The sequence below is a fragment of the Pristis pectinata genome, chromosome 1 (genome assembly GCF_009764475.1).
Source record: "Pristis pectinata isolate sPriPec2 chromosome 1, sPriPec2.1.pri, whole genome shotgun sequence".
NCBI lineage: Eukaryota > Metazoa > Chordata > Chondrichthyes > Rhinopristiformes > Pristidae > Pristis > Pristis pectinata.
The window spans coordinates 138,004,674-138,031,562 of record NC_067405.1 but is presented as its reverse complement, the minus strand read 5'-3'; the positions used below and the strand labels follow the sequence as shown (position 1 = coordinate 138,031,562).

Sequence of the window (26,889 nt, the reverse complement as noted above, 5' to 3'; positions counted from 1 at the left end):
CCCGTGGCCCGGCCAACATTTATCCCTCAAGCTGCATCACTAAAAAGGATTTCTGACCTTTATCACATTCTTGTTTGTTGTTCACCTTGGGCGTCAACCTCTCAGAGGATCTATCCTGGGCCCAACATATTGATGCAATCACGAAGAAGGCACGCCAGCGGCCCTACTTCATTAGGAGTTTGAGGAGGTTTGGTCTGTCACCAAAGACTCTTGCAAATTTCTACAGATGTACAATGGAGAGCCTTCTGACCGGTTGCATCACCGCCTGGTATGGAGGCTCCAAAGTGCAGGATCGCAAGAGGCTGCAGAGGGTTGTAGACTCAGTCAGCTCTGTCACGGGCACAACCCTCCCTACCATCAAGAGGTGGTGCCTCAAGAAGGTGGCATCTATCACTAAGGACCCTCACCATCTGGGACATGCCCTCTTCTCATTACTACCATTGGGGAGGAGGTACAGGAGCCTGAAGACCCACACTTTCAGGAACAGCTCCTTCCCCTCCACCGTCAGATTTCTGAATGGTCCATGAACCCATGAACACTACCTCGTTATTCGTTTTTTTGCACTATTTATTTATTTTGTAATTTATAGTAATTTTATGTCTTTGCACTGTACTGGTGCTGCAAAACAACAAATTTCATGTCATGTAAGTCAGTGATAATAAACCTGATTCTGATTCTGAACAAATTGTTACCTGTGTTTCCCACAATGAAACTGTTCAAACAGCGCTGAAGCACATTTTAAGGTTGGGATGGGTGCCATAGAAATCCATAGGCCATAAGACACAGGAGCAGAATTAGGTCATTTGGCCCTTTGAGTCTGCTCTACTATTCAATCATGGCTGATTTACTTATCCTTCTCAACTCCATTCTCCTGCCTTCTCCACGTAACCTTTGACACCCTTACTAATCAAGAACCTATCAACCTCCGCTTTAAATATACCCAATGACTTGGCCTCCACAGCCATCTGTGGCAATGAATTCCACAGATTCACCACCCTCTGGCTAAAGAAATTCCTCCTCTTCTCTGTTCTTAAGGGAAATCCTTCTATTTTGAGGCTGTGCCCTCTGGTCCTAGACTCTCCCACTACTGGAAACATCCTCTCCACATCCACTCTATCCAGGCCTTTCAATATTCAGTAGGTTTCAATGAGATCCCCCCCTTCATCCTTCTAAACTCCAGTGAGTACAGGCCCAGAACCATCAAATACTCCTCATACGTTAACCCTTTCATCCCCAGGATCATTCTTGTAAACCTCCTCTGGACCCTCTCCAATGCCAGCACATCCTTCCTTTGGTATGGGGCCCAAAACTGCTCACAATACTTCAAATGTGGTCTGACCAATGCCTTATAAAGCCTCAGCATCACATCCTTGCCTTTATATTCTAGAAATATTCCTGAAACGAATGCTAACATTGCATTTGCCTTCCTTACCACCCATTCAACATGCAAGTTCACCTTTAGGGAATCCTGCACTGCGACTCCCAAGTCCCTTTGCACCTCTGATTTCTGAATTCACTCTGTTTAGAAAATAATCTACGCCTTTATACCTTCTACCAGTGCATGACCGTACACTTCCCTACGCTGTATTCCATCCGCCACTTCTTTGCCCATTCTCCCAACCTCTCCAAGTCCTTCTGCAGACTCCCTGCTTCCTCAGCACTACCTGCCCCTATCTTTGTATCATCCACAAACTTGGCCACAAAGCCATCAATTCCATCATCCAGATCATTAACATATAACGTGAAAAGTAGCGGACCCAACACCGACCCCTGCGGAACACCACTAGTCACCAGCAGCCAACCACTCTTTGCCTTCTGCCAGTCAGCCAATCTTCTATCCATGTTGGTACCTTTCCTGTAATACCACAGGCTCCTATCTTGTTTAACAGCCTCATGTGCGGCACCTTGTCAGAAGCCTTATGAAAATCCAAGTAATCAACATCCACTGACTCTCCTTTGTCTATCCTGCCTGTTACTTCCTCAAAGAATTCCAACAGATTTGTCAGGCAAGATCTCCCCTTACGGAAACCATGCTGACTTCGGCCTATTTTGCATTGAGTTTAGAAGTACCCCAAAACCTCATCCTTAATAATCTCACTCTAACATCTTACCAACCACTGAAGTCAGGCTAACCGCCCTATCATTTTCTGTCTTTTGCCTCCCTCCCTTCTGAAAGAGTGGAGTGACATTTGTGATTTTCCAGTCCTCTGGAACCATTCCTGATTCTAGCGATTCTTGAAAGATCACTACTAATGCCTCCACAATCTCTTCAGCCAACTCTTTCAGAATCCTGGGGTGTAGTCCATCGGGTCCAGGTGACTTATCCACCTTCAGACCTTTCAGCTTCCCAAGCACCTTCTCCTTAGTAATAGCAACTACACTCACTTCTGCCCCCTGCCTCCCTGAAATTTCTGGCACATTGCTGGTGTCGTCTACAGTGAAGACTGACACAAAATGCTCATTCAGTCCATCTGCCATTTCCTTGTTCCCCATTACTACCTCTCCAGGGTCATTTTCCAGTGGTCCGATGTCCACTCTTGCCTCTCTTTTACTCTTTATATATCTGAAAAAACTTTTGGTATCCTCTTTTATATTATTGACTAGCTTACCTTCATATTTCATCTTTTCTCCCCCTATTGCTTTTTTAGTTTCCTTCTGTTGGTTTTTACAAGCTTCCCAATCCTCTAGCTTCCCACTAATTTTTGCAATATTATATGCCCTCTCTTTTGCTTTTATGCTGTCTTTGACTTCCCTTGTCAGCCACGGTTGCCTCATCCTCCTTTTAGAATGCTTCTTCTTCTTTGGGATGAACTGATCCTGCGTCTTCTGAATTACTCCCAGGAACACCTGCCATTACTGCTCTACCGTCACCCCTGTTAGGGTCCCCTTCCAATCAACTATGGACAGCTCCTCTCTCATGCCTCTGTATTTACCTTTACTCAACTGTAACACCGATACACCTGGTTTTAGCTTCTCGCTCTCAAACTGCAGGGTGAATCCTATCATATTATGATCACTGTTCCTAAGGGTTCCTTGACCTTAAGCTCCCTAATGAAATCAGCTTCATTGCACAACACCAAATCCAGAATGGCCTTTTCCCTAGTGGGCTCAACTACAAGCTGCTCTAAAAAGCCACCTCATAGGCACTCTACAAATTCCTTCTCTTAGAATCCAGTACCAACCTGATTTTCCCCAATCTAGCTGTATATTGAAATCCCCCATGACTACTGTAATATTGCCCTTTTCACAAGCCTTTTCTATGTCCTGTGTAAATTGTACCCCACATCCTGGCTACTATTCGGAGGCCTGTATATAATTCACATCAGGGTCTTTTTACCCTTGAAATATCTTAATTCTACTCACAAGAATTCTACATCTTCTGATCCTATGTCACTTCTTGCTAAGGATTTGATTTCATTTTTTACCAACAGAGCCGCCCCACCCCCTCTGCCCACCTGCCTGTCTTTTCGACAGGATGTGTATCCTTGGATGTTTAGCTCCCAGCTGTGATCTTCTTTCAACCACGACTCTGTGACGCCCACAGTCATACCTGCCAATTTCTAATTGTGCTATGAGCTCATCTACCTTACTTCGTATACTCTGTGCATTCAAATATAACACCTTCAGTCCTGTATTCACCACCCTTCTCAAATTTGTCTCCATGTTGCCTGAAGTTAAATTCTTATCCCTTTCTAAACTTTGTCTTATTCTTTATTCTGGAGACTTCAGTAACCTCTCCCGCACTCTGCTTCCCTTTTACCTTATCCATACTTTTCCAATCTGTTGAACCCACCCCCCTACTATTTAGTTTAAAGCCCTATCCACAGCCCCAGTCATGCAATTCGCCAGGACCCTGGTCCCAGAATGGTTCAGGTGGAGCCCGTCCCATCGGAACACCTCCCTCTTTCCCCAATACTGGTGCCAATGTCCCACGAATTCAAACCCACTTCTCCCACACCAATGTTTGAGCCACGCATTTAACTCTCTGATCTTATTGACCCTGTGCCAATTTGCATGTGGCTCAGGTAGCAATCCAGAGATTATTACCTTTTTGGTTCTGCTTTTTAATTTAGTCCCTGGCTGCTCAAATTCTCTCAGCAGAACCCCTTTCCTTGTTCTAGCTACATCACTATTACCCACGTGGACCACAACAAACGGATCTTTTCCCTCCCATTCCAAATTCCTCTGCAGCTCAGATGAGATGTCCCAAACCTAGACGCCAGGCAGGCAACACATCCTTTGGGTCTCTCGATCCTCGCGACAGAGAATTGTGTCCATTCCCCTGACTATACTATCCCCAATCACAACTACATTTTTCTTCTCTGCCCTCTCTTGAATGGCTCCCTGAACCACAGTTTGGTTGCTCATCCTTGCTACAACCCCACCCTCATCCGCATAGGGAGCAAGAATCTCAGACCTGTTGGACAAGCTCAAGGGCTGAGGCTCCTCCAGCACTACATCTTGGATTCCCCCTACCTGCCTCACTCACAGTCACACCCTCGTGTCTTGACCACAGACCAAATTTAAAGTAGTTAATCAAATGGGTGTGACTGCCTCCTGAAACACTGTGCCCAGGTAACTCTCCCCCTCCCTGATGTGTCACAGTGTTTGAAGATTAGGTTCCAGGTCATCAACTTTGAGCCAGAGTTCCTCGAGCAACCAACACTTGCTGCAGATTTGGTCACCGGGAACCACAATGGGGTCCACCAGCTCCCACATCATGCAGCTACAACACGCCACCTGATCCTGCATCCCTACTTGATTTAATTAGTTATAATTTGATGTCTTTTTATGTAACTACTATAAAAATCCTTACCTGCTGCTCACCTGTGCCTCCTCACTGAAGCCTCTTAAACCAAAGCCTCAGATTCCCACTCCTACACTGGCCCACTCCCCTTTACCCTGCCAATCACACAACTTTAAAAAAATCCAGCTCCCTAGTCCTTCATCTTACCATCTACCATTCTGTGAGTTACCTGCTTGACTTGAAAGTGGGGAGGAAGTGAAACTATTGCATTATATTTTCCTGTCTCCACCTGCTGGGCATGTCCTACAAACCTGTGTTTCAGAACTTTCTATGCCTGTTAATATTCTCTCTCTAACTGCCCCCATCGACCAGGAGACAACTTATCCTCACAACAACCCTGGCCTCACCCTGAAAGAGATATTCCCCTTGTCCTATCCATCTTCCCCCACCCCCCATCCTCTTGGCAACTGAAAAACAACTTGCTTTCTTTCCCAAACCTGACCAAGGGTCATCGACCTAAAGCGTTAACGGTTTCTCTCTCCGCTGATACTGCCTGACCTGCTGAGTGTTTCTAGCATTTTCTATTTCAATCAGATCGCAACCCTCTTATTTGGGAGGGGGGGGGGGGGGGGCTGATCCGAAGCTAGCTGAACGCGCCCAGTCTCCGCCCAACCCGAGACTCCAAACACGGACGCTATTGCTTTAAGAGTAAATCAGGAGTTCGAGTCCAGCGACATCAGTCAATGATTTATCCCAGAGAACTTTCCCTAATAAAGATTAGAAAGCCGATTTAAGAGTGGACGGATGCAGCAGGATTGTATGTTAATGAGACTCATAAAATATAAAAAATAAAAAAAACACGGAGCAAAATCAAGCAACAGCTGTTTGCTTTTCAATCTCTAATCGTTGGATCTGCCCTAGAAGAGGACAGAGCCCCGCGCAAACCGGGGACTAAATCTCAGCATAATCTGTTGTATTATTACTGCGTCCTCCTTATGCATGTAAATCAGCAGCGCGCAATTTTAATATGTGGGCGGAGTGTTTAAAATCAGCCATAAACTTTCAGATCAGATTAGGTTGGGATTCATATACAAACTCTCCACTGTTAACCCTGTGATTACCACGAATATCCCACCTGGTGGGGTGAGCAGTCGGCGGTGAAACTTGCCGGCAACACGTCCAGAGCAGTTTCACACTGGCACCTTGTAAATTACACACGGGTTCCAGCATTTGCAGTCTCCAAACACCCGCTCCAGTCTCTTTATTGGAATTTCACTTGATGTTTGCTTAACTATCTTAATTCTCTTTCATCCCTTGCCCCACTTTGTGCGTGTTTTGTGTATTTTAGACATGTTTGTGCTTTTTTGCATGTGATGCGTGTGTAGATGTATGTATGCGGACATGTCATCTGTATGATTCAGATTCAGATTAGTTTATGGGGGTGCAATGAAATTCCTTCCTCGCGTGACATTGTGTGTGCACAGATTTGTATAAGTAAACATGCCTGCACGTACTTATACAAATATATTTCTGTGTGTGTGTGTGTGTGTGTGTGTGCACACATAGGTCCACATTTTCGTGCATGTATCTGTATTTATTTATCTGCGTTTGTGTCATGCGTCTGTATAGATGTTTGGGTAACTGCAGTGTGGACATCCAGCGTAGGAACGAACACCACCCCTCCCCACCCCACCCCAACACCACCCCGCCTCCCCCCCCCCCCCCCCAAACTACGTGTGGCGAGGTTCTCTATTCATTTACTGACTCCGGCATCTGGCGCCCACCTGTTTGCAGTGTTACTGCTGTTTGTACCACGGGCGGAGCCCCCACACCATCTCCCAGCTCCCTTCCCGGCCTTCTGTCCCCGCTCTCTCCTATCCCCTCTTTTCCATATTTTTTCCCTCATTTAGTTCACCAGCACCACCCCTCATTATTTTCACGCTTTCCAACGCTAGTATATTCTGCATATGTTTAATTTACATTTACGTGTTTGTTTCCGTTAATTGTCATTGATATTCCTATTTGGCGCCTTGTTCATTCCTTTCTCATTGAAAATAATTATCTGTTCTATGTTCTCCCTCTCTCTGCCGTTTCTATGATATTCTCTCGGCGCCTGTTTGTTCAACGACTTCTTCTTCACTTTGATATCTTCATGTGTTTTGCGGATGATCCATCAGACTCTTATCCCCCCCCCCCCCCCCCACCTTTCTCAGACTTGTACCTCCCAGCACTCTCCCTCAGTACGGGATTAACAAACGATCCTTCCAATAAATCCATCCAAAACGCGTTGTGGCACCAATTGACCACCAGCGACCGCGGGAGGGAGATATAGAAGATAATGTAATAATTGCTGATTAGTAGGAATTACTGTCATAGAAAACTGGGGACCTTCGGTGGATTTATTCTCACTCAATCCGGCCTAATCACACAAAGAAGAGAATCACCCTCCCCGTGTGTGTACAGATATTCTGCCTCTCATTCCTCGCTGTCTTACACTCTTTTAAAAAAAATCTATGACTCTTTTTATTTATCTATTCCCCTTTATTTCTATTTCTGTCCATTTTACCGTCTGCCTTTCTGTTTCTTTTGGTCCCTTTCCGTTTCCTATCAATTTTCTATCTGACTTTTTTTTGTTAATCTTCCCCGATCTTCGCTCTACCTTCCTCTGATTATTATTTTACAATCACACTATTGTGTAAAGATTGACAGATTCCTTCATTGATTCATTCCCCGTCGCTGGTGTCCGCACTCTCTTCCCCCGCGCCGATCAAGACCCCGTTTAATTCTTCCAAATAGGAAATTACTCGCTTAATACGGGCTTTAGCCTGTGATTATTTATTCTTTCTGAGACAATCCTTCAGAGTGAATGCAGTTGGTATACTGCGGCCAACGAAGCAAATGTAATATCAGGCAGATAATTTGATATTCAAATCCACCAGAAAGCCCCTCTTCCCCCCCCCCCCCCCCTCTAAACTGTAGCAAATTACTACAAGGCAAGCTGATTTGCTCAAAACATTTACAACGAAGAGTTTATCGGATATAGAACGATTCTCTCGTGGAACTGATGTCAGGATTAAAGTTCTTTGATTACTACAGACAGAAAGGTTGGGAGGGGCGATTCTCTGCGGACACAAAACACACTACCCAGTGAAAGTATGAACGTTATCATTCCCATAGACTTCTCAGTATGTGTGTCAGTGGTGGGAGAGTCTCAAATTAGACGGCCGTGTAACAGTACGACTTGGGTGAAGTCAAACCTTTTTGCATTCTTTCTCATTTCGAATCCAAACACTTTCAGAAACGTCAAATAAACTTATTTGTTAAAATTTGTTAAAACAAGTTTTTGAAACAAAACAGATAATATCAAATGAATATATGAAATATATGAGACTTTTTATTTCAACAGTTGACAAATTGTTAGTGATTGGTAATAACTGTTATCTAAATATAGTCAATAACGACTGTATTATTATTTACATTACTGATCATTACATATGCTAGTGCAAATATTTAAGATTAACCGCGTTGACAATTATTTTGTTTGTTTCTTTATGCTTTCCCAATTTACAGTGCTCATGAGGATAATCATTCCGCACGGATTCGCTAACAAATATTGCCGAACATGTCAGTAAATCCTATCTCAGTCCATAAACGGAGCATGCTCGACACCACGTTGCTCAACGAAAAATTATTTGAGACTGTTAAAAAATATGTTTAAAAAGAATCAAATCCAATCGCTCCGCTTTTACTCAAACCACCAACCACCCCCAATCCGTCCAAACTCCCGAGTGTTCGTAATTATTACAACCGATTTAACCTTGCGCCGTTTACCCGGGGAATGCCAGTCAAAACAGACGCGGCGGCGAACAGGGCGAAGGAAAAATCTTTTCAACGCAGTCAGACAGATAAATAGGAGAGGAATGCTAATCAATTCCGATAGATTAACAAGGCGGAAGCTCAGAAATACCCCGGCTCAATTTAAAACAAAAATCCTCGGAAAAGAGGCGCGATTTATTCACCAAATCAGCCTCCCGGCTGCAAGATTCGGGCTAAAGTGTAAATTATAATTTGCAAAGGTGAGGACTGGGCCCTGAGAATGATAAAATGAATGAAGGAGATTCGTTGGAAAATCTCCCGAGGTAGGAGAGAGAGAGAGAGGGGGGGTGTTGCAGTAGAATTACTCCGTCTTTGCTAAAGACACGCTCTTCTGCATCCTTGTCCATGAATACAGTTCGAGTACATTTATACCGACCCGCTTCCATTAACCAATCTTCACAAAATCATTTCCAATTCATCTGAAGGATTGCCTGTGTCCATCTGTATTTTGTCTGACTTTGAATATGCTTTTTTTGGGACGCAAATCAGGAATTATTTTCGGAGAGTTCTATAATACACAAACAAGAAGGTGTGTGTGTGGGGGGGGGGGGGAGGGAGCGGTGTGGATAACTGCATGGGAAAGAGGGAGATTGGAAGCGGAGAAGTGAACACGGCCGGTGAGAGAGGAGAGAGTGCGAATATAGAGTCATATCTAAACAAATAACTAGGAAAGAGTGGTAGAGAGGAAAATTGTTGTGTTAGATTTATTGTTGATAAACTATGTCAATGATTTGTCAGTTACCAGCACTTGACAGATGTAAACGCAATTCCTCCGCTGTGCGTGCAATAAAGACCGTCGGCGACGAGATGTTTCCGCTCCAGAATTTACCTACAATCGATGAAATGACTTTGTGAGTTGCATTGAGCGCAGCTACAGCCGATACCACCGACACCACCCACCCCACTCCAAAATGCACACCCTTGTTTGCAATCCCAACCCATTTCGTTAGCAGAACAAACAAGTGGTTGAAATATCGACCGGGATGACCCAGGTTCGTGTCGTACGGCATCCTCGGGTCCCGGGCACAGAGAGGAAGCGGGGACTTGTTGCAAATGTTTCAACAGAAACGTAAATCGATGTAAAAAGGAAACAGTGTAAACAGGGGAGTGGTTGGGAAGAGATTCGCTGTCTGCGAAACTGACGGATTAAATGAGAGCGGGTCTCTTTCCGAGAGGGGACAGGGAGAGATTTCCTGATTTCCTAATTGTTTCCGTGCTGCTGATTGGTCGTCGGGACTGTTGGCCCCAGTAGGCTCGGGCCGTTAAATAAATAGGGAATTTCTAAAGGGATCGGACCACAGCACATTGGAGAGTGCACTTGGGACCGGCGGAGAGGAAAGGGAGGGAAACGAGAGAGAGAGAGAGGGAGACAGAGAGAAAAAAACAATTTAACCCAACGCAGAACAATTTTCCAAAATGACCGGCAAAAAGGAACTGGTTTCAGAGAATTTTAGCAAGTCCAAAAGTACTCCGATTTCTCAGAGCTTGTTAAGTAATGAGCGGTCGAAAAGTATTCCCGCTTCCGGGAATTCGTCGAGGTGCACGGGTTTTGGAATTCAGGAGATTCTCGGACTGAATAAAGATCCGCCTGCGTCGACGGGGGTAGTCTCAGATTCTCTGCCGGCCACTGCGCAGCTCGTCTCGGCCAGGACGGTGCTGACGCCCGCTGGAATGGGGCTGGTCGGAGCGGCCGGACTCCCGGCTTTTTACGGGCAATCGGCCTTCCTGGATGTCTTGTCGGAGCACCCGGGGGTCCACGCTGCTCTCCCCGGCCACCTGCAACCCTTGCACCGCGGAGCAATCCACCTGGACCCCAGTCAGGAGCTCAGCTCAGGTGAGAGAGGGAAAGTACCCGCTGTTTGCAGCAACACACACACACACACACACACACCCAACACTGTCTTAACTCACTATACAGAACTAACACGGATCAGAGGAACAATTTCAAAGCAACAACTGTTTTAAATATATCGAGATTCTAGAGTAATTTAAGCAATTTGTTTTTTCTATATTTCAATTTAATTGCATGCTGAAAACATTGATATGTTGTGTAGATTTAATTTTTATGATAAATTTGATAGGCAACCGCGATATTTTCGTTTTAAGAGGCATTTTGCGGAGTCAATTCGATTTCAGCAGATGCGCTGTAAAGTATTTGAACTTCATCGCGTTGAGGTAATCGTGTGGGGTATTAAAATCGCAAGATATGCACCGGACTAAATCTAGAATCGGAGACACCAACAAGTATTCATTGGCATTTTCTTTGATGAAACTACCTTAGTGGATTCATTGTTTTAGCTACCGAGGCTTCAAGGCGAAGCCGGGTCATTCGGAACGGAATAGCGATGGACGTGATGCAATCCAAAGGAATCTAAATTGTAAATTTGTTTGAGATAAATCAGAATTCATGTATTGGGCATTTTATAATTTCGAATACACCCGATGAATAGGTTTAAAATTCTGGCAATTCTGTTTCAAACAGCGAGCGAAGCTTTGGAAATCCTTCGATGTAACTGTAGCTATATTAGATTCCGCAGATATAACATATGGGTCCGAGGGAAATTTGGGAATTGTTTTCATTTACGGCTATTTTTCTTAATGCGTTGGAATTCGAAACATGTATGTTACCCTCGAGTATAATATTGCTGTCCTCGGGTTATATCGAGGGTTACGCATTGCTCTGTTGTAGCGCGAGTTAGGTGCCATACACTGGCTCGTGTGGAACGAATAGAGAATTGTAAGATTCAATTAATACTCAAGGATTCTACTCCCTCCTAAATATCAGCACAATAGCACGCTGGTGTACTATGGTCTCTCTAGGTATAAATACACCGGTATCCGATTGATACGTAATACGTATCAAAATACACAGGAGAATTAATATAAATTTACTTTTCGTTTTGATTTCGGTGCAAGACTATGTAAAAGATACTCTCCAGAATGGTGAATTTCGTTCAATTTACTTAAGAGAATTTTGCATCAAGTAGACTTGTGATCCTGCTTCTTAAAACTTGATGGTTGATTGAAAGTTGCTGTTGGCTTACTGGAACACTTTTATAAATTGTAAATATAAAGTCATCATCCCACGATCTATGGAGGCTGTGTCTCCGAAAATAATTACGGGTGTTTGCGGAACTCGGTTATTGTGCAACTTGTTGGAGTAACAATTTATTTAAAAGCTGGGCTACACAGGAGCCTTTGCAATCTGGCTATTGCCGTTTCTCTCTGTGGAGATGGGAGGTTCACTGGTTCTGAAGAAACCGATTTTTGAAGCCCATAGTTCAGTTAAGAATCTACTGCTGACAGCTTCAGGATTTTGCCTCTCCCATGTAACTATAAATTCCGCTAAATGTGTCAGTGAATAGGTATGAATGGTCAGTGCACGCAATTAGTGGCTGCACTTTGGGACGTTTCGTTCTCAATTGATTGTGATACTCGAAACTGAACAATTCATTGATTGCAAATTATAATATTCACTGCATATGTCTATAATGTTCAGTTGGATACACACGTGGACTGTATCAAAGAAAGGATGTAAGAGATTATGGGGATGCGCCCTATCCGGGATGTGGAAAATGATGCCCGTGTAAGATTACTGGTTGTGCAATGTGATGGAGAGTTTCTGGGTGTATTAGATCATACAGAATGCAGATTATGTAGGATTGGATTGTGCATTATGTATGGATTGTAGAGGCCTATTTAGCTGATGTGATTGTATTGGATCAACGATGTACACCATTAAATTGCGTGGGTTCTCATAATAACGTATAGAGTCATGGATGTGAGCTTGTATGTGGGACCTAGTATGTGACGGGATTGTGCCTGATGCCGAGTTTGAAGTGGTTTCTGTAATTCTGGGTATTGCTATTGTATATAATGCAAATGTAGAAAGTTGATATCCGCGGCTCTTTTGTGGCGAGCGCATGGTTGTATGCATTCCTCGCTTACAGAACTGTAGGACGCACAGACCGTGTCTAACATTAAATATAGGCAGATGGTATTTTCACCATTTTTTGTTTTATTTCATAAATTATGTAGGGTTAGGCCAACAACATTGCGTGGGATATATGTCGTTTTATAATGTAAAAAATATATGTTGGAGACTGATGAGAATTACGTCAGGATATTTAATATAGCTCACTAAGCGTAAAATTTTACAGAGCACGCTCAATATAAAGATGCGTTGGAAACAGGCACAAAGTTCCAAGACTTTGTAAAGTGCGTGGAGGAATATGTGGGATATAAACCATGGGACCACGGGCATTACGTTCAACAGTGACAGGAGGTCTGCCGAGGATGTGCCATGTGTGGTTTATAAGGTATAAACATTTCTGAGGGATTAGTCACCACTGTCTAGCAAAGGCTACAAAGAAATGAAGGACACAGGGAACATAAATAACGAACAAAGCAGCCTTCTCTCATTTCGTTCAGTGATTGTATCTATTGGTTATACAACGCGGCCAGCGTTTGAAGGGACTGATACACCTCTGGGATTGTATGGGATACCTCCATGTAGTGTACAACCTGACAATCATATGGACAGCACTGTTTCTAGAAGAGGTTAATTTTTTTTCGCGTGAGTGTATGTAATGATCTTGAACAAGTGCACTGCATAAAATGGATTGAAAGATTGTGTAGGGTATCTCGCAGGAAGAGATAACTAGACCACAATTATAGTGTGCGTGGGATAATATGTGTGAGCCTACCGGGTGCGAGGAGGTGCCATTGAGATATTGGATCACTATAACCGTTTAAGATACAGCAGGTGGTATTAATGCTGCAAAACATCCAGAGAGCCCTCGCATTTGCGGGTTAGACTGAATCAGGAATGGAATTGTAAATAAATAGGACGAGTGCAGCGGAAGAGGTGTGTTCTAAGAGGTTGTTGAAGGTGTACAGAGGAGTTCAGGATATTAACTGGCCGTGGTTTCTGCTGCCGAAAGTGGAGGGACACTGGGACGTTCCGAGAGAATGGGCTGTGAAGAGAGAGATTGGGCTGGGAGCGAGTGTAGAATCACATTGAGGGGGTCGTTGGGAGACACGTGGACTTTACACTCAATGCACTGAGCGACAAAAGCGATAAATCGGCATGGCTTAAAACTCTTTTCATCAATAGACATTGATGAAAAGAGTTTTAAGCGGGAAATGATTCAAATAGAGGGAGTCTTTTGTTTCTCTCTCCACAGATGCTGCCTGACCTGCTGAGTGTTTCCAGCATTTTCTGTTTTTATTTCAGATTCCCAGCATGTGTTTAATAAATTGTTCATCTACGTCATTCCTGCATCTCTCTCTCTCTCCGCAGATGCTGCCTGACCCGCTGAGTCTTTCCATAGCTTCTTGTTTCTGTTTTAGATAATACAGACATGTACCATCGTTCCGCCGGGGGAAGTTAAGGTTACATAAAATGCTGCGTGAATTTGGATTGCGTAAGATACCCGGTGTGCAGCAGTGTAGGAGATGGCGGGACGGTAAAGGTGTTATTTGTTCCTGGGATTAAAATATAGTGCATCCCGTATGTTTAGAGTTAAACAGCACTTAAGCTTTATGGTATACTGGCTTCTCTTACTGCGGATAATAGTACCGAGTGCTTTTAGCAGGATATAATTCTGGGTTTATGGGATTAATTTGATCCTAAATGTGTACACTCACAGGCGAACCACCGTCAGCAAAAGGTCATACAGATTATTGAGTCAATGCCAGCTCGTGATAAAGTAACCCCACCAGTCTCTCACTCTTTCCCGGTGTCCCTATAAATTATTCTCTTCAAATACCCATCCAATTTCCTCTGGAAACGCCTTTCGGGCACACCTGGTTTACGGGGTATGGGGTTTTGGATTATTGCCTGGAGTTATATAGGATATAGAGGAGATACAAGAGACTGCAGATGCAGGAATCTGGAGCAACAAACTGCTGGAGGGACTCAGTGGGTCAGACGGCCTCTGTGGAGGCAGAGGGATGGTCGGCGTTTTGGGGTCGGGACCCTTTATCCGGACTGAAAGAGTAGAGGCGAGACAGGCAGTATAAAGAGGCGAGGGAAAGGAGTGCGGCAAGAGCTGGCGAGACATCAAGAAAGGAGAGGGGCGGAAATGGGCCAAGTGGATTTGAGGAGAGGGTGGAAGTTGGTGGGGATTTGGTGATTTGGACGCGTTCCTCACGGGTGGAGGAGGCAGCACCGATGGAGCCGTCGGTGTAGCGGAGAAAGAGTTGGGGAGTGGTACCTGCGTAGAAAGATCAAGAAAGGGGAGAGAGGAGATCGTATTGGTATTGGTTTATTATTGTCACTTGTACCGAGGCACAGTGAAAAACTTGTCTTGCATACCGATCATACAGGTCAATTCATTACATAGTGCAGTTACATTGAGTTAGTACAGAGTGCATTGAGGTAGTACAGGTAAAAACAGTAACAGTACAGAGTAAAGTGTCACAGGACATATAGTTTAAAAAAGAGATTTTAGGTGAAATAAAACGCTGAAATCAAATGTCCTTTCAGGATGCTGTCTACTGGGCAAGTGTATCGAGGTGTAATGTATGTTTGTTGAGTGAGTCTGTGATCTAGCCTGCTGTTGTTTCTGTACAGGACCTTTATTTCATGGGGCGTTTAGTTCAGCATCTCTACATCAAAGAATGAAAGCGTCGAGTCACGTTAAATGGCCTGCACTTTATAAACGTCGGAGGGATCAGGGCGGGAGGTTCTCCAACTTTCTCGCCTCCCTCTTTCGGACCCTTCACGGCCGCTCGGTGAACCTCCGGCGCTGGCGCATCTGTGCGCCCTGATATTGGCGGCGCAGTCAGACTTCCTTCTGGAAGCGACCACAACCACATCGCTTATTAACAATTTCCTGACTCTTAACTATCTGTGGGCAAAGGGGAATCTTCTGTGTGCAAGACGAGGATGTCAACAAATAAACGAAAGCCCAGAGTCTCCTGTTCTATCAGCTCCTGTTAGTTCCTACCACAACGCCGCTGGGTTTGGACATTAACACTCGGTGTTTGGAAGGAATGTGGAATGGTATTGGGGAGAGGAAGGTGGGGGGGGGGGGGGGTCCAAGTTAATTCCACCGCGGGGCTGAGAGTGTAAGTCTAGAGCGAAGCAACATACAGGCTGGCGGCTTATTTAACGAGTTCAGGGTTTAGACCGGGAGGAGGGAAGTTCGTGACTCAACCGGGCTCTACAATGAGTGCGTATTGGCAGGGACCTTCCTATATTTATCACCGGGCTTCAGGGGGTACAGAATGATACCGCCGTTATTTAAAACCATTGGGGAGTTGTTCTGGATTAGAAGTGCGAGCGGGTCTATGGAAGAACTCAAGTGATATCATGAGAAGGTTACAGAGGAAGCCGGAGTACTCGCGGTAATCGGGCTTATCTGAAGCAGGAGGGGAGAGCAGAGACGCAGAACCTCGAAGAGTGAAACAGCAACAGGTCTGGACCAAAGTACAAGATACAGCGGGAGTAATCGGGCTGTGAGAGACCAGCAACCCTCCACGGAAGTAACACCTGAACAACAGGAATTGGGATCGCAGGATGGTATCGGCACAATCTAGTGTCCGCTGCGAGCCCGTTTGTCCCATTTCCCCATAACCTTGCCAGTTATTTTCCTGACTGCCCTTTGAAAGCCCCGCTTGATTCTACTTCCACTAAGAGTGCCGTTCTCTGCAAAACAAAATCCTCCCCACCCTCCGACAGTTTCGCCAGGACTTTAAACCTACATCCCCAGGTACCCGAACGACCAATTTCCCTCTATCTCCCCCCCTTGTACACGAGTCCTGATCTTGTCCAACTCCGTGAAATCCTGATGCAAGATTTCGACGCGAAATGTCGACAAATCCTCCCCACCCCACCCATCCCATCCCTACAGATGCTGCTCGACCCGCCGAGTTCCTCCAGCAGATTATTTGTTGCTCCGGATTCCAGCATCCGCGCTCTCTGGTGTTTCCATGAAATTTCCTCTCAACTTTTTGTTCCGAGGAGAGCGGTCCCGAGTTCTGCAGTCTAAACCTATCGCTGAAAACCCTCCTCTCTGGAACCGCTCTAGTAAAGCTTTTCAACGTCTTCTCTGGGACCTTCAAGCCCTTTCCAAAGCGAGGTGACCAGAACTGTTTGCAGTGCCTTCGGGTTTGACCTATCCAATGTTCAAGACCACCTCCCTGCATTTGCACACTGCGCCTCTAGACACGAATGGGATCACATGCACTTTACCGACCATTGTCCACTTTCAGATAAACTACCAGCTGCCTCTGTCCCCTCACACCCGGCAGAAGTCACCCACTTATTCTGTGTTGTTTCGCCTTCACCCCTTTGTCAAAATGTCTCTCTTCACCCTCCTCTGTTTTACATTTCATTCGCCCGCTTATCTGCCCAATTTGCCCGTTCAGATGAAGCGTCGACTGTCCATTGCCCTCCATAGACGCTGCCCGACCCGCTGAGCTCCTCCAGCATTGTGTGTGTGTGTGTGTGTGTTGCTCCAGATTCCAGCGTCTGCAGAACCTCTTGCGTCTCCGATTTGTATCTGGGTCCCCTTCCAGTTTATCATTTCCCACTCCTTGATTATCGTCTCTCCAGACTTGGTGTCATTGGCGAGATTTGGAAACGTTACCCAATTAAGTCAATAATATTTGTAAAAGCAAATATTTGTAATATTTGTAAATTTCTTCACACACAGCGTTGCGGATCTTTGGAGTTGCCTCGCCGTGCTGTTGGGAGCTGGGTCGCTGAAGTATGTTGAAGAAAGGACGGGTGGGTCTTGAGATAACTGGGGTTAGTGCAGGAAAGTGGGGCTGCGGTCTAACACGATGACATTGATTGACCTGCCCCGTCTTCCTTCCCTTTTGCCCTTGTGTTCTTACACAACCCCGGTTTACATCCATGTGAGCAGACCATGGATGTAAAACCGCACGCCCAAACCTGACTGCGCGCTCCTGTTGAACAATTGCGGAAACGTAAAGCTTGCCCGCAGGTAACTCTTTCCAACACCTTGTCTCTGATCCTCCATGCCCTCTCCAAAGCGAAGTGGAAACCCAAAACTACCCAAGTCACAACGCTATCCCAGTAAGCTTTATTTAAGACAAGATCGTCTGTTACACCTTCCAAGCCGCCCAGAGACGGTCTCTGGATACGACAGGCGAGACCTCAGCCGGTCGGGAGGTAGATCCTCGCTGGGGTACGGCGGGACGAGGCAAGGTGTTAAGTGAAATACCAGCACATGGGAGGCGGGATAGTGGAGGAACTGACGGGAATGCCGGCCCACTGAACCTGGCTGGGCTGTTGGAGGACATCAAAAGGCTCTCCGCTCACACACTGACGAGGTGTGGGTGGATCTGCCGTTCAGGTTCCCCTCAGGAACGAAACTCGGCCCTCTGAATCCCCACTCTCCCGCCCATCATTCAGCTGTTATTTTTTTGAAGAAAACACTTGAACAAAACATTCAACGGTTCTGCCCTCCCCACTTTAAACTGGGAGCGAGGATCCAGAGAAAGTGTGGCGGGGTTGGTTTTGATTTCTTGGTAATTGGATCAAGGTGTTTGGAAAAAAAGTCTCTCCATCCCATTAAACGGGCTCCGCTAAAGTCTGACAGGTCTGTGGGAGTGTATAGTGTACACGTTACGTCTTTTCCTACCTCTTGATGGAATTGGATTTGTCCACTAATAATTCCATCAAGACCCATTTTTGGCTCCCGTCTCCCCACGATAAACATAAATCGCTTTACCCTTCATGCTTACTGCATCCGGAGTTAATCTTCTCTGATGAGCTCTCTAAACAGCTCCATCTGTCCTGATGAATTAAGTGGAACGATGGATTTATTAAAGAGAAAAATCCCTCCAGAGAATAACATTTTGGGATACAGTATTTGAAAGATTTTGGAACAGAGTGCTTATGGACAAATGTAGGGGTCATTTGGGACGTTCTAGGAATGTACCAAATACATCATTTGGGACATATTGACTGGAGTTTGAGTAATACAGGTCAATTTAGGAGTGACTATATTTGGGACATTTTGGAGTGGAATTATGTAACGTTTGGGGTAGAGTATGAATCATTCGAATCAATTTGGATACTACTTGAGACATTCTGAGATACTGCTTTTGGGACTGGGAAATGCAAATTATTTGGGACACCTTGGAATGTGATGTTTTAGTCATTTAAGAGCAGTCTTTGCATAAATTCTTTCCAAACCTTCAGCAATTTGGGAGTTCATACATGAGTCAAATTAAAACCTCCTGCTTTGATTAAGCTTTAGGTCACCAGCCATACATACTTCATACATGAACCAACTGAATGAAATTGATTGCTGCCATTAGACAACAACTTCATTATCGTTGTAACCAGTAGGATTGAAGAACCACAGCTAGAGAGACCCAGACTTCTATTGATCCTGCAATTCCAATGAAACAAATCCATTCCTTGCCTCAAGATGTCCCTAGCTCCCAATGACAACCTGCACTCCTGACAAGCCATTTGTATTGGGCACTGGATGGTGGAGGCACTCCACAATGTGATGTTGGCTTCTTACCTTTCCTCCAATTTCTGAGATAGTTTGAGGAAAAGGTTTCCATATTCAACAAGCCCACCTCCTTCATTCCTTCTGCAACTATATCACTGTTGCTTCATCAGTGTTGGTCAAAATCTTGGGATCTTCTTCCATTAACCCTGGGGCTGGATTTTTCTCAGAAGGACTGAAGTGGTCTTGAGGGCAATTAAGGATGGCCAAAAACAATGTGTTTGCTGGTGTCATTCACATCTTATGAAAAACAGAAAGTGTGAGATTCTGAACATGCCAAACAGTTCAGTAAAAGTCAATAAAAAAACTGCAGATGCTGGAAATCTAAAACAAAAACAGAAAATGCTGGAAACACACAGCAGGTCAGGCAGCATCTGTGCAGAGAGAGACAGAGTTAACGCTTCAGGTCAGAGACCCTTCACATCTTTGACCCTTTGTCACCCTCCAACTAGTTACTCTGCTAATCGGTACAGCTTTGAATGTGCTAAATATTAAACTGGAAAATATAGTTTACTGAAGTAAAGTCATTACTAATGATGGATATAATCAGAACAATGTTTATTGCTGAACAAAGTTATCTTTCTCCCCCTGATCTATTTTCAATGTGAGGACATTGGGAGAAAATGATGAGTAACTGGCATTTTATATTTTAGATGCAATTAAGGTTTATGGTGGTGTAGTGGTCAAAGTACTGGGATAGCAGCCAGGACGTTGGAACATTGACTCAGAGATCCATCTACGGCAGCTGGGAAAATATAAATTCACATCATTAAATATATCTAGAATTCTTTTTTCAAATAAGTCAGTAATCCGGAGCACAAAGTGACTGGATTGTAAAGAAAAATATCTGGTTTACTAATGTTCTTCAGGAATGGAAATTTACCAGAGGAAGGGTCTCGACCCGAAACGTCGACTGTCCATTTCCCTCCACAGATGCTGCCTGACCTACTGAGCTCCCCCAGCATCTTGTGTGTTGCTGATGGAAATCTACCCCTGCTTGGTGGGGCTTACACGTGACTCCAGTTTCTAACTCCCTGCTCAGTTCAGGGGAATTTAGGGACGGACAATAACTGCTGGTATTGGAAGAGAGGTTCACACTCTAAAAATGAATAAAATAAGAAGTAATATTTTCACAGTTATAGCTGACAAACTTTTATAAAAAATGTTTAATTCTTCTTTGTTTTTCAAGATTATATATGAAATTTATTCATCTCTGAGACGGGAGAAGGAACACTTCTAAACCAGTCACCTCCTTCACATCCCCTTCCCGGAGGTGTTGCCTTGTTCTTGAACCCATCATTCTAGCTCTTCCATTATTATCACTTTTAGCATTTCTTTTGGCCCTACCTCAGTTTACCCTTGTTTACTTTGCACCATTCCGTTGTTTTTGCTGTATTTATTATTACGACATACACTGTGAGCTTCCCGCGAGCAAGGAACTTCATTGCACCCTGGTGTACATGACATAAACTAATCTGAATCTGACGTGATGCATTGCTGGTCTCCTGAATGTCCCTGATTTTAATCACCACACAATTGGCTGTCCTATCTTCAGCTACTTCCACTCTTAAACCTTGGAATTCTCTCTCTAAATCTCTCCACCTCCTTGTCCTCTATTAAAACCTCCTCCTTTGACTAAGCTTTAGGTCACCAGTCATAATATATAGTTTAATATCAAATTTTATTCTGATAGCTCTCCTGTGCAGCACCTTGAGATGTTTTACCATAAGGTGCAATATAAACACCAGTTGTTGTTGCTGTGCATCATCCTCTCCCGGGATCAGAAATAAATCAGTGTTGTTATGGACTCAGTGAAAGTCCCTTTAAGATAGAGAGTGTGTGTGTATGTGTGTGTGGGGCGTGCTTACGTCAATAGAAGATAAAGGACGTAATGACGTTGTTGAAGAAGTCAGAAGAAGAAGAAAGAGAGAGAGAGAAGGGAGAGAGACACCAGCCTGCTTGTTTTCTCTATCGATGGATGAGAAACAATAACTGTGTTTACCACTGAAATCCATGTATGGAAGTTGGAAGTAATCCGGTGGAGTTCACTTTGTTGCTGACCTGTAGAAGGAAACAGGTATTTGTATGTGGACGACCACGGTTCGGATGCTTTTCGGGGTGAGGAAGTCACTACCGAGTAAACACTGAAGTGTCGTTTGGGTTCCATCGTGGAACATTTGGATTTCGTATGTACTCTCTCTATGTTTTTCTACATCTACATCTTATCTTCAGACAACGGTGGTTGTTGAAGAAGCCCTTGCTCATGTTTCACCTTATGGCTTGCGGAACTGAACTTTAAGAACCATTCAGGAACTGGGAGTTTTGGACTTTGTCACACACACACACGAAGAGTTTAGTTTTGGGGTTAACGTTTGAGGTTTAACATTTTTGAATTCTAACATACTAACATTTTTACTTTTATTTTACGTATTATCAATAGTAGTGATTAATAAAATAGTTTTTAACACTAAATCATGCTCAGTGTGTTTCTTTTGTTGCTGGTTCGTGACAAAATTGGGGGGTCGTCCGGGATAGTTCCCAAGGTTAATGAGTGTCGTCTGGGATTGTACCCCAGATTGATGAGATTTGTTCGGGATTCAATCCAAAGATTTTTGAGGGAGGTCTGATAAATTCTTTTTAATTGGCTTGTGTGTGTGGAAACCAGCAGCAATGGATATTAAGGCATTTTTGGAGTCACCAACCCAAAAGGGATTGGAGGTGGCGAAAAAGGATGATTTGATAAAGATTGCTACAAGGCTAAACCTTACAGAAGTAAAGCAGTCTATGAGAAAGGCAGATATTCAGAGATTGATAGCTGGCCATTATGTGGAAAAGAAGGTGTTTGAGAAGGAAGTGTTAAAACAGTTTCCTGGCAGTGAAATAGCAATTTCTGAGGCACAGGTGCAGCTGGCAAAGATAGAAGCTGAACGACAGCAAACCCAGTTAAAGATAGAGGCTGAACGAGAGCAAAATAAATTAGAAGCTGAACGAGAGCAAAAGAGATTAGAGGCTGAACGAGAGCAAACCCAGTTAAAGATAGAGGCCGAACAAAAGCTAACTCAGATGAAGATAGAGGCTGATCTAGCAATGAAGCGGATGGAGCTGGATAGTGAGGAGAAGGAGAAACAGAGGCAGCATGAGTTACAAATGAAGCGTAGGAGTTCGGAATCTGATTCTGATGATGGTTTTTCAGCCAGCAGGGAGGTTCGATTAGTCCCTCCGTTTGAAGAAGATCAGGTTGATCAGTATTTCCAACATTTTGAAAAGGTTGCTGTGAGTTCAAACTGGCCAAGGAAAGGATGGGCTCTTATGGTACAGAGTGTGATTAAAGGTAAAGCTCAAAAAGCTTATTCTGCTTTGTCTGTTGAGGATGCAGCTGATTATACCAAGGTAAAACAAGCTATTTTGAAGGCCTATGAATTGGTCCCTGAGGCTTATAGACAAAAATTCAGAGACTTGAGGAAATCTGCAGATCAAACTTATATGGAATTTGCCAATGGAAAGAGAATATGTTTTGAACGATGGTGCCTGGCTAAAAATGTAGATGGGGATTATGATAAATTGACAGAATTGATACTAGTGGAAGACTTTAAAAGATGTGTTCCAGCTGAATTAACAACATATTTAAATGAAAAGGCAGTGGAAACTTTACAAGAAACTGCTAGGTTGGCAGATGATTATACTTTAACCCATAAATCCAAATGGGGACAACCTAAAACCTTTCAAAGGAGTTACAAAGACAATCCAGGGAAACCAGAGATTAAATTGGGAGGTAATCAAAAAGGAAAAGATGAAAAGAAGCCAGGGCTGGAGAAATCTGTTGAGCGTACTTGTTATTACTGTAGGAAACCTGGCCACGTGATATCTAATTGTGCCCTTTTGAAGAAAAAGAAGGAAGCTGGGCCCAATGCTTGCTTTCAGGCAATTAAAAATCAAAAAGGTTTAGGAGATGCTGTTAAAGATCAGTCCTTGCAAGAGGGAAAAGCGGAAAAGTTGGAGGAGGTGAGAAAGGAATTCCGTTCGTATGTATCAGAGGGTTTTGTTTCACTGAATGATGAGTCACCCCAGGTGCCAGTGAAAATTCTTAGAGATACTGGGGCTAGTCAATCTCTCTTGCTGGACAGTGTTTTAAATTTTGGTGAAGAAAGTGACACTGGTGAAGTAAATCTAGTACGAGGCGTTACAGGTGAGACCATGTCTGTACCTTTTCACAGGGTGATTTTAAAGTCAAAGTTCGTAGAAGGACCAGTCGAGATAGGGATAAGACCTAGTTTGCCAGTGGAAGGAGTTTCTTTGTTATTGGGAAATGACCTTGCAAATGGAGAAAGTGATCCTGTGGTACGGTTAACAACCAAACCAAGGATTGATGAGTCTGAGGATGATCCAGATGTTTACCCATCATGTGCGGTGACTCGAGCTAGAGCTAAAGAATTAGCCAAGACAGACAGTCCGGTGCAGTCTGATGTAGTTCCTTGTGACAGTCCTAAACAGGAAGAAAATTTTGATGCCTTATCTGAGACTTTTCTGTCTTCACTGGAGGATCAACATCCTTACAGTGAGCCTGAATTTAAAGATTTGTCTTTGTCGAGGAAGGATTTTATGGTGGAACAGACAAAGGACCCTGAATTGACAGAATTGAAAGAAAAAGCTCTCTCATGTGAGGAGATTGAAAAGGTACCAACTGGATACTATGTCAAAAATGGAGTGTTAATGAGGAAATGGAGACCTCCTCATGTTCCTGTTAATGAGGAATGGGAAGTTATTCATCAGGTTGTTGTTCCAAAAGTTTATAGGGATGAGATTTTAAACCTGGCCCATAGTATGCCTTTGGGTGGTCATTTTGGTGTGAATAAAACTGTAGGGAAGATCTTGAAACAATTCTATTGGCCTGGTTTGAGAAAAGATGTGGTGATGTTTTGTCAAACCTGCCACACATGTCAGATGGTGGGTAAACCAAATCAAAAACCCCCTGTGGCTCCTTTGAAACCAATTCCTGCTTTTGGTGAACCCTTTTCGAAGGTGATTGTGGACTGTGTTGGTCCATTACCAAAGTCTAAGACTGGAAATCAGTATTTGTTAACCATCATGTGTGCCACTTCTAGATTTCCAGAGGCAATACCCCTTAGAAATATTAAGGCCAAGACGGTGTCAAAGGCTCTTGTAAAATTTTTTACCTTGTTTGGTTTGCCAAAAGAAATCCAATCTGATCAAGGTAGTAATTTTATGTCAAAAATTTTTCAACAAATAGTCTATGAGCTGGGAGCAAAGCAGATTGTATCATCTGCATATCACCCAGAATCTCAAGGAGCTCTGGAGAGATTTCATTCTACTCTCAAAAATATGCTGAAGACTTATTGCTTTGAAAACACAAAGGATTGGGACGAAGGTATCCATTTACTTTTGTTTGCCGTTAGAGAATCGATCCAGGAGTCAATCGGATTTAGTCCGTTTGAGCTTGTGTTTGGACATAGGGTGAGAGGACCTTTGGAGTTGTTAAGAGAGCAATGGGTTAATGAGGAAGTTCACTTGAGTCTGTTGGACTATGTCCAAAAATTTAAAACTCGGTTGGAGAGAGTCTGCCAGCTAGCGAGAGAGAATTTGAAAACAAGCCAGATAAGAATGAAGACATATTTTGATAGACGTGCTCGGCCTAGGACATTCGCAGTGGGGCAAAAGGTGTTGGTATTTTTCCCTAGCCAAAATAATCCCTTGCAAGCTCGTTTTTCTGGACCCTATGTTATTGAATCTCGAGTGACTGATCTAACATATATAATCAAAACACCAGATAGACGCAAGAAAACACAACTCTGTCATGTAAACATGCTAAAACCTTATTATGAGAGGGATTCAGTTGTGGCCTTGGTGGATGGTGTAAAGGTTGTTTCTAGAATGCCTGATGTTGATGTTGAGGAAGGCCAATTTAGACCAAATATTGTTCCATCGAAACTGAAAAACCAAAATATCCTGGAGAACCTTGAAACGAAGTTGGACCATTTACAAGTTTCACAAAAACAACAGATGAGAGAATTAATTTTAAAATTTAAAAATCTGTTCCCAGATGTTCCAAACAGAACATCGATAATTACCCATGATGTTGATGTTGGGGATGCAAAACCAATCAAACAACACCCATATCGAATGAATGTGGAAAAAAGTAAACTTGTTGATCAGGAAATAAAATACATGTTGGAAAATGATATTATTAGACATTCTACTTCAAATTGGAGTTCGCCCTGTGTTATTGTACCTAAACCTGATGGAACTGTTAGATTTTGCACAGATTACAGGAAAGTGAATGCTGTAACAAAGTCAGATGCTTACCCTATTCCTAGAGTGGATGATTGCATAGACAGAGTGGGAAAGGCAAAATTTCTTACAAAGATTGACCTATTAAAAGGGTACTGGTGTGTTCCATTAACAGATAGAGGAAGGGAAATTTCAGCCTTTGTAACCCCTTCTGGATTGTATGAATACAATGTTTTGCCATTTGGAATGAAAAATGCTCCGGCAACATTTCAAAGAATGATTAATTCAGTGATTCATGGGTTAAAACATACAGATGCCTACATTGACGACTTAGTGACTGGGAATGATACTTGGGAAGATCACATCTCTGCGTTAGAAAGGTTGTTTGAAAGACTTTCCAAGGCTAACCTTACAGTTAACTTGGCTAAAAGTGAATTTGGCCATGCCACTGTGACGTATCTTGGTTATGTTGTAGGTCAAGGCAAGCAAGCTCCTGTTCAGGCAAAAGTTCAAGCAATATCTGAGTTCCCTATTCCCACAGGTACGAGGACTGTTAGAAGATTTTTGGGAATGGTTGGATATTATCGAAAATTTTGTAAAAATTTTGCTGATATTGCTCTTCCCCTAACTAATCTTCAGAAGAAGGGAGTAAAGTTTGTTTGGACAGATTCTTGTCAAGAAGCATTTAAGAAGCTGAAAGCCATTTTATGCTACCATCCTGTGCTCAGAACACCTGACTTTGAAAAGCCATTTTCATTAGCAGTAGATGCCAGTGATGAAGCTGCAGGAGCTGTGTTGTTGCAGAAGGGTGACCTTGATGATATTGACCATCCTGTAGCTTACTTTTCAAAGAAATTTAATGAGCATCAAAAGAATTATTCCACCATAGAGAAAGAATTACTGTCGCTTGTTTTAGCCTTGCAACATTTCAGTGTATATGTTTGCACCGCTCAGAAACCATTGACTGTGTATACAGATCATAACCCATTGGTGTTTCTGAGCCGAGTCAAAAACAAGAACAGAAGGCTGTTAAACTGGAGTTTAATTTTGCAAGAGTTTGATCTCATGATAACTCACATTAAAGGCAAAGATAATGTGATTGCTGATTGTCTTTCCCGATGTTAAATGGGAAACATGTATCTGTACTAATCTGATAGTCTGTAGTTGTGTAGCATGATAATTATTAAAATTACTAACTATGCGCGGTTAAAATTTTCTTGGGAAAATTTTTTTTTAGGTGGGAGGTGTTATGGACTCAGTGAAAGTCCCTTTAAGATAGAGAGTGTGTGTGTATGTGTGTGTGGGGCGTGCTTACGTCAATAGAAGATAAAGGACGTAATGACGTTGTTGAAGAAGTCAGAAGAAGAAGAAAGAGAGAGAGAGAAGGGAGAGAGACACCAGCCTGCTTGTTTTCTCTATCGATGGATGAGAAACAATAACTGTGTTTACCACTGAAATCCATGTATGGAAGTTGGAAGTAATCCGGTGGAGTTCACTTTGTTGCTGACCTGTAGAAGGAAA

At 43.5% G+C, this 26,889-nt stretch overlaps 1 protein-coding gene across 1 annotated transcript in view; it reads left to right on the top strand.

Moving 5' to 3' along the window:
* Positions 1–10,039: 10,039 nt before the first annotated feature.
* Positions 10,040–26,889, top strand: part of vsx2 (visual system homeobox 2) — a 52,059-nt gene continuing 35,209 nt past the window's right edge. The window contains exon 1 of the mRNA XM_052010537.1: positions 10,040–10,457. Coding sequence (XP_051866497.1) covers positions 10,040–10,457 — 418 coding nt within the window. The remainder of the gene's footprint in view (positions 10,458–26,889) is intronic.